The sequence below is a fragment of the Cucurbita maxima genome, unplaced genomic scaffold, assembly GCF_002738345.1.
Source record: "Cucurbita maxima cultivar Rimu unplaced genomic scaffold, Cmax_1.0 Cma_Scf00001, whole genome shotgun sequence".
NCBI classification, from domain to species: Eukaryota; Viridiplantae; Streptophyta; class Magnoliopsida; order Cucurbitales; family Cucurbitaceae; genus Cucurbita; species Cucurbita maxima.
The window spans coordinates 6,886,732-6,895,205 of NW_019272017.1; the positions used below are offsets into that span (position 1 = coordinate 6,886,732).

General features: G+C 35.9%; 3 protein-coding genes across 7 annotated transcripts in view; all 3 read right to left on the bottom strand.

The window, feature by feature from the left end:
• The window catches only part of LOC111487318 (intron-binding protein aquarius-like), a 12,241-nt gene extending 10,420 nt beyond the window's left edge, over positions 1-1,821 (bottom strand). Inside the window, exons 1-2 of the mRNA XM_023134733.1 lie at positions 1,066-1,821; positions 559-648 (exon numbers count right to left, since the gene is read on the bottom strand). Coding sequence (XP_022990501.1) covers positions 559-648; positions 1,066-1,473 — 498 coding nt within the window. The 5' untranslated portion in view covers positions 1,474-1,821. The remainder of the gene's footprint in view (positions 1-558; positions 649-1,065) is intronic.
• Positions 1,822-2,553: 732 nt separating this feature from the next.
• Positions 2,554-5,939, bottom strand: LOC111487537. 4 transcript variants are annotated; one of them, XM_023135016.1, is made up of 5 exons: positions 5,644-5,939; positions 4,603-4,708; positions 4,246-4,367; positions 4,028-4,149; positions 2,554-3,040 (listed from the first exon to the last, which is right to left on the bottom strand). In XM_023135016.1, exons 1-5 carry the CDS (start codon positions 5,689-5,691, stop codon positions 2,731-2,733), a joined length of 708 nt encoding a protein of 235 aa, XP_022990784.1. In that variant the 5' UTR covers positions 5,692-5,939; the 3' UTR covers positions 2,554-2,730. The 4 variants fall into 4 exon arrangements, with proteins under 4 accessions (XP_022990784.1, XP_022990940.1, XP_022990860.1 ...); XM_023135172.1 differs by having other exon boundaries at positions 4,603-4,739; XM_023135092.1 differs by lacking the exon at positions 5,644-5,939 and adding an exon at positions 5,095-5,155.
• Positions 5,940-7,298: 1,359 nt separating this feature from the next.
• LOC111488639 (crossover junction endonuclease MUS81) overlaps positions 7,299-8,474 on the bottom strand; it is a 7,699-nt gene continuing 6,523 nt past the window's right edge. The window contains exons 13-15 of one of the 2 annotated variants that reach the window (XM_023136502.1): positions 8,182-8,419; positions 8,011-8,097; positions 7,299-7,523 (exon numbers count right to left, since the gene is read on the bottom strand). In XM_023136502.1, the coding sequence (XP_022992270.1) occupies positions 7,413-7,523; positions 8,011-8,097; positions 8,182-8,419 (436 nt within the window). In that variant the 3' untranslated portion in view covers positions 7,299-7,412. The remainder of the gene's footprint in view (positions 7,524-8,010; positions 8,098-8,181; positions 8,420-8,474) is intronic. The other variant, XR_002719230.1, reaches the window with a different exon arrangement.

Here is an 8,474-nt window from a genome sequence, read left to right on the forward strand (position 1 = left end):
AAAAAAAAAAAAAAAAAAAAAAAAAAAAAAAAAAAAAAAAAAAAAAAAAAAAAAAAAAAAAAAAACCTTCCCAATTTCTGCTTAGACACTCGACAAAACACACCAATTCAGGCCAAGAACGAGAACTGAGATTCTTTCTCTACAAGACAATAGGAGAACAAGTCCTTCCATAGACTATGAGCTAAGTAAAGAAGCATACTTTCCTCCGGATTTCAAGCCTCTACAAAAATGAGAAAAAAAAAAACTCCAATCTATTTGGATCGTTGTAACTAAATCTTTTCCTAATTTTCTCTATTTCTAACCGCAAGCGACTAGAGACTTTTCCTATAATTTTCATAGCTCAATTCCCTGGATCGGCTTCTATTTTTGTATAGCTCATTGAATTTACATTCTTTTGGATGACAATGGTTTCTCAATGAAACACACACATATATATCAATGTCATAAATCAAGAATGAAGTATAAAAATAAAGGATGATAATCTTTCAGCTAAAACTATCATTGGATCAATTTTCACAAGTACGGCATACCAAACAAGTCAATCAAAAGAAAACTAACCTCCTTCAGTCGAAGAACCCTCTCAAGAAACCCCTTAAAGATGTCTTTCCGATCATAAAAACATACCCAAGCTGCTACATTCTCTCGAAACTACAAGATTAAACTACAATCTTTAAGAAACAAACAATAATATACTGTTTCAATAAATTATAACCTAATGACAACAATAAAAGAATGGTAAGGTTCTTTCTGGATGAGCTCTTACGATATTCACTTCTTCATAAAATTAATAAAATTGTGCCTGAACGCACATCAATATAGAAGGGGGGAAATGGAGGGTTTTTTTTTTTTCTCCTTCTTCCAAAAGAGCATCTACCAGAAACCACGAATTACCGTGCAAAGCTTATTGCAACACTACGGAATTTCGAATTAGCATGCAACTTCGCATTTCCGCCTAAATGCTTTGCAGATTTCCATTACAACACAACGAGCAGTACATTTAAACGGAGAAATGCTAATGAGATCAGTTAATGAATTCCAGAAAGCTTTCTCTCACAGAATAATTACCTTTTCATTAACCATGAGAATCATCGACATTACATGCTCGAACGTCGCAGTCTCCGGGTCAAAATTAGGCCACAAATAGTTTTCCAAGTACTGACTGACCTCTAAAATCATCACCCTCTGCAGAGGCACGGTCTTCCGCCCTTCTTTAACCGAAAGCTCCATCTCATAAATCTTCTTTACTAACTCTGGATCAAAGGGCTTCGAAGGGTCGCTTACTTTCGACCAGTTCGCCGTCGCAATCTTAGTCAGCCGGTCTCGCTGAATCTCAGCTAGCGTTATAGTGTTTGGCAGTGTCGCACCAGGCATAGACTCCACGGGCTTGTCATCGACCTCATTGGACTCAACTGGGTACTCCGCCACTCTGTGGCGCTTGAAATCGTAAACACCAGTTCCATACACCTTCGGCATTGTAAGTGATTGGAAACCTTAACTTCTACGGCGGAGGAAGGAGGTCTAGGGTTCCAGAGTTCGCAAAATTGGTGCAGGGTTTTAGCTAGAGGGATGGACTTACTGAGGGATAAACCTCGGGGGCTGGGTTTCAAAGGAGCAGCAGAGTCGATGTAAACGGCCTGGTCACTGGGCGGAGTCGATGAACGGCGAAAATCTTCACTGTGGCGATCGAAATTTACTGATTGAGAGAAGAGTCGCCGGCGTCGGCGTAAATGACCATCACCCGACCAGAGCGGGTGATCGTCTTGTACCTTGTAATTCCAATCCCAAGGCGTTTGGAACGCGAAAATTGGTGAAATTTTCAAAAGAATTTCATAAACTACATGCTCTTTCTTTTATTATTGAAAGAAAAAATTCAATTATGTTGTAAATTTTTTATTGTATTAATTAAAAATTCAAATTATAAATTATATAAGTTTAAATCTAAATATTTTATATTTGAACTTAGACTCTCTTCTGATGACTATTTTCACTTGATCTCATTTAAAATTATCACAAAATCAAATCACTAAAATTATTTTAGATTAAAATCAATAATTTGATAGATAATACTAGTTTTATTTGCATTAAATAAGAGCATAAAAATAATTTCATTTGTGTTTAACCATCACTAAACATATTAGAAAAAATCTACCCGACCATCATTAAACATATTAGAAAAAACCTATCCGATAGTTATATGCAGTAAGCCGTTATTGCTGCCTTTTGCTTATATTCACATATAACACTAAATCTTTCTTTCAAAATTTCTCTGCCCCGTTTTTTAAAACTTTCTTCTTGAACGGGAGCTGAGAACGAATAGGCTTAACTCAAATTGTTGCTGAGATGTAATTGTCGCTCAATCGCAAGTCCACTCTTTTCAAAAGTAGAAATCATCAACTATCCATTTTTAGCCAAACATATTAGTAACAAGACTGTTAATACATCATCACACTAGACATGCAAAAAAATTCGATCTAATAACGTTGTTCAAGAACAAGACATTTAGATTAAAAATAATATATATCCAAAAACTCGAAGACAGTAAAAAATCAACCCAATAGAAAATTTTAGAGCAAATCGGTTTCAAAACTACTTTCCTTTGAGTTGGTTGATTCCGGATTGAAGGAGAATATGGAAATTCCCAAATGTAAATATTTTACACAACTGACAGAAGAGATCAATACCCAAAATTTCAACATAACAAATGCTGAACCTACAAATGTTGCATTGAATCTACTGTTCTTCATGTAAATGAAGATTCAGAGCAGGTGATGTGGGTAACAGTGCTTGAAGCTCTCCATAGAACTGTCCTAGACGACTGTAATCTGAATTTTGCTTCAACAAATCTATTGTTTGCGAACTCGTATTTGCATCGACGCCTTCTTCTTTCGTGTGTTGTGCCATAATATCGTCATGGAATAGCCTAAGTGCATCTGCTGTCGAAAGAGAGTTCACAGATTCATACAAGCTTTGGAATTTACTTCTGTTTTCTTCAATCCCTACTAGCTTTTCTTTCAAGTCATCAGGAAGGGAAGCAAGCACACTTCAGAAGATGAAAACGAAAACATTCAGTAGAAGGCAGTATTACCAAAACCAATGGACCAATGGACTTTTTTCCATGAACAGAACAAATTTCATTGAGAACAGCACAAAGGCAATACAAAAAAGCAAAATAAAAAAAGAAACATTAAAGAAAGAATTACAAAAAGATGCTCCAATTCAAAAGAACGAGAGACTAATTGCTGAAGTCCTTAATGACACAAAAGATCGAAAGAGGTAATAAACTTGGTCAAGTCCCAACTCCTCCAATAACTTTCCCTTTTCACTAAAGACTCCAATTTCTTTTCAGCCACAATTTTCCATAAAGTCAGCAAAGGAAAACAGCCTGTCAAACTAACTATTCGACTAAGAATTCGCATTTTAAATAGCCACCTAAATTATGATTCAACGTCTAATTATATCGCATAATTTTGCTAGGTGCAGCAATAGATAAATCCTCACCAAAGGAACGACATGGACTTAGACTAAAATTCAAAGGAAATAAATAAGAAAGAGGGCAAAAAAGGCAATGCAGGTTACCAACTTCACACTGTTGCACGACACATGAGACTGATTTAAATCGGGTCCTGGAGAAAGCCTATGCGTGCTGCACAGAGACTGGGAGACAGATGTGGTTTCATAAATACAACCCTGGACCTCTTTGCATGTCATACTTGACGGGCTCTCTTAACAATACAGAATGCAACATCACGTAGGGCCGACTTGAAATGACTTTCTAATTGCAAAAAAAAATCATTCCAAACAAGCCCGAAGGACTAAAATTTGACAGACTATTTGAAATGTCAGCTGTACTTAACACATATTTTAGAACATAGGAGCAATATAATATAACTGTTCAATTACAAGAACCCAGTGTCCTTTCACGTTAAAATAAAAAGAAAATGAAAAAAAATCTTGCTGACACAAACTTCAAGAGATACGTATGAATTCATGCATGTGTAAAATGGTAGGAAATTTATTCTCTCCTAACCTGCTAACACCTCTGACAAGACCCAACTTATATCCGATAGAGACTGACTGCTTGAAGCCAACATTAAATCCCTCTTGAGATGCAGCTTCTTTCCCAGCAATTAAACCATCACGGTATCCAATCTAAACGATATGCAAGAGTGAAGAAATCCATTTAAATCCTCTCTTGTGAAACCATTTATTAAAGAAAAAGATAAAATAGAATAGTTAATCTGTTACCGTATGAAATTGGTCGTGTCTTCTATGCCACTCCCTATCCAGATCAGATGTTTCCTCCAAGCCTTCATCCGAACCACCCCATAAAGATCCATCATCTTCACACGAGTCATTCACAGCAGAACCTGCAACCACACCCTAATTCATATAATCCTACAATCGTAGGTCAAGTTATGACAGCGTTTTTTAGGCATAATTTGTGATGTATGGTCCCTTGCTAGATTCCATGTTTCTGTGGGCATTGGTGACAAGAATCTTCGGTAACTATTCTTTGAGTATTGTTTTACATAACTGGAGCACCTCCCTCTAGTGAGGTTCCCTTTTATATGTACCAAGGCAGTATTGAAAACATAGGAATACCTGATGGCCGATTTTGTCTGTAATCAGATAATGACATGTCAGCCAATTTTGATTTTGTTGACTGTAAACTCTCGGAATAAAGTTCTTCAGCAATGGTACCCTCCATCTAACAGAATTAGGCCGATTGCGATTGCAATCTTCAGCAACGAATAAAAGAAAACCTTATAGTGAACTTGATTTCAAAGCACAATGACTTGCTTAAATTATCGCAACATAGCGGAAAAAGAAAATAAACGAAGGGTTCTTGACAAAACCAATTAGTAGAAGCATTGGGCCTATACACTCAATTCCACAAAAACAGATGAGCATTTCATACAGCAGAACATCTTCGCCCATCAACAATTTCCCATGCCCTTATCTTTTCATAAAACTAGAACTAGAACAACAAATTAAAGCCCCAATTTCGCTCAAAGAAAAGCTTAAACACCCCAATAACCGAAATGTGGAAAGATCAATTGTACGAAGAGAAGGAGAGGAAGAGAGGTGGGATACCCAAATCAAAATTATGAACATCGCCAGATTCACTTATCTCACTAAATCTGCATTCCAAAACCCGAGCTAATCATAAACCATTTATATCATCAATCCATCACAAACAAAACTTCTTCTCAATCAATTTCTAAGACCCAGACTCAGATTCTGTGTCAGAACGGATCACCAGCTGTGAAATTGATGAATTACAACCAAGCAAGAACACCTAGAACATTGGGCATCATTCCTATTATTCAGTTTCCAGCCTAAGGTCGGTACTCAACATGCAAAATTCCAATTTAATTCGCATCTACTAACTTCTAAGGGAAATAAATCAAAATGGGTTCTCCAACCACGTCATAAATACTAAAGATACTATCAGCTATTAAATCAAAATAACCAACCGTAGGATAGCATTTCTATTAACGTCTAAACATCAACAATTCATGTCCACCGAGTATCTTAGTATCAAACGGGCATGCATTATCAATCTTTTTAAACAGGTTCCATTGTGTAGATTGAATTCAATGTACACAGGGAGAGAATTAGAGAAAGCAATAAACTGATTACCGCGAGAAAAAGAGTGTTGGGCGAAAACAAGGCCGCGCCGTCAGCCATGCGTGCTGATACTGATAACTGAGAGATGGAGCGGACGGCAAGTAGGATAGATTAAAATTGGTGGAGAAGAGGGGCGCCGCAACAGGGAGAGAGCACGGGGTTGGCGTGGCGGCGTGAGGTTGCAGCAGAGAGTGAGATAAAGAAGAGAAAGAAAAGTGCAGTCGAGGCGAGGCGGCGATCGGCGATCGGCAACGACAGAGAGGAAGTATCAAAGAGACGGGAAAAAAAATCAGAGATGGGATTGGTGTGGGCGGTTACCGCAAAAGAAATGTTTATTATATTTTTATTTACAAAATATTCATTAAATATTTTAAATATATATCGATAACAATTACAATGGGAAATCAGCGTTTTAATACTGCAAAAATAAATGAAAATTTTATTTTCTTTTATTTTATATTTTTCCCTTATTTTTAATTAAATTTTTTAAAAAGGACCGAATTTAGTTTTTTTTTTTTTTTTTTTTAAACTATGCAAGCTCATCCCAATTATCTTCCTTCAATTTCTTTTTAACTTCCCCTCAAAAATTTTAAAAAGCCTTTGCTAAAGGGTTTCTACACTCTTACCATTAATATTTCGTTCTTCTGTCTAATCGAGATAAGATTTCGCAATCTACCCACCTTCGAGTTCAACGTCTTCACTAGTACTTGTTCCTCTATTCAATCGATGTAACATCTCGCAATTTATCCACCTTCAGGCCCTACGTCTTCGCTGGCACTCGTTCCGCTAGTCGATCGATGTAAGATTTCGTAATTTATCTACCATCGGGTCCAACGTCTTCGCTAACACTCTTTCCTCTTTTCAATCGATGTAAGATATCTCAATCTACCCACCTTCGAGCTTAACGTCTTCGCTGACACTCGTTTCTCTCTTCAATCGATATAGGATCTTACATATTAGATATAAAAATGTATTTCTAGGCCTCATAGTTGCTATTTATTTATTTACACTAATTTTTTTAATATATTAAAAAAAACATAATTATTTTATTCATTGAAAGAAAAAACAAAAAAAACTACTCTTTAGGGAAAATAAAAACATATTATTTAGATAACAAAAAAAAAAAAAAAAGTGTACCCCATAAGTAATAGAGCTCCATGCACAACAATGGTGAGCTTAGAAACTGGAAGAACAAAAGTCCTTAAATTGTTTGGCTTTGAAATCCAATACTATCTCCTAACTTGGAATTGAGAAATCTTTTTATCAGGATTTCAGTTTTATTTTGGGAGACATTCCATACCTGCAATGTATTAGCAGATCATACTTACAATTCTAAGCTTCGAATTACGCTTTAAGTCACCGTCCCACTAGATTACTAAATTTTTGTTCTGGGTACGGCCACACCATTCTAAATGTAATTTATGTATGAAATTCTATAGTATTTCTATTTTAAGAATACTTTTGAAATGTTTATGAAAGATCAGATACAACAATAATTTGAAACAAAAGGCAAAGTTCAACGGTTTAACCAAATTTCTATTAGGGAGAGCGATGTAACTTTATCCCAGTAATGAAACTAAAACTATTCACTAGCTAGAGACACTTCTCAAACCAGAAACTAAGCAAGCCTATTTAGCTTCGTCAAATGGTACAGTCACAAACAACCCTGAGAAAACTATAGCATATGAACATGGCATTTAAAATAAATAATAAGCATACTTACAGCAGTAACTATGAAGCTCATAGACATCAAAAGCCAGTTTATTGAGGATATATGCGAGCTACTTCCCACTACCCCATACTAAATGAAAAATATTCCGGCTAGCAGCTGCATTGATCAAATTGTTGCTCTGTCTCCTTAACATCTCTTCTTGATGGGTGACATTATCGTCCTAGTTTTTCATTAGAAAACAATAAGAAATTACTTTAAAATACACACACTTCTCTTATTAGCTCACATTTTCAATAATATGTGTTTTCGTTGTATAAGGAATGAACTAAAGAAATTTTGGGTTGTGCAATTTTACTTTTGTGGGTATAATAATTTATGGATATTTGTATGAAATATTAAAAGGTGGGTTTCGTAAGCCTAAGCTCATGAAACAGGGTTTATGCAGCCGTGAGTCCCAAACACACCCAAAACTGATTGACTAACCTCTAGCCTCGCTGAAAATGACTTGTCCAAAAGTACTCTCTGTCTTATGTTCATAGATTAACAGTTTTTGTCAATTATATGGTTTTAGAGTAGTAGATGGGAACTTAATTCCTTCACCTATATATAACAAATATGTCTTAAACCTATCCCAATTCCCAGTAAGCGCGTAATTGGAAGGACGATAAGCAACCTTATGAAATAGAAGAAAAGGAAATCGAACTCACTAAAAGAGAGTATGCTCGGGCAAGTGATAGAAGAGTGGGGTACAAATCCAAAACAGTGACCGCAATCTCCTCTGTAACTTGTGGCACCTGCATACATACATGCCATTAGACTTTGAATGATCATGGGATTCTAAGAATGAGCTTTGCTTTCCTTTATAAAAATGTTCATACCTGCATGAGCTGAAGTGCAAAAACATCACTAACCGTCATCTTATCCAATTCTTGGCACTTTTTGATAAATGCATCGAGACGAGGACAGACATCAAAATGACTAGGACGCTCATCAGATGCCTGTAATATGTAGTATTGTGTAATTGCATGAGTAAGATAACCATACTTCTTTAGTGTATCTGACAAGCCACTGGTTCTTTGCACATCAAATCCCTCTAAAATCTCTGTTGTAAAGCAACTGCAGAACATAAAAAACATACCACAGTTTTTTTTTTTTTTTTTTTTTTTTTTTT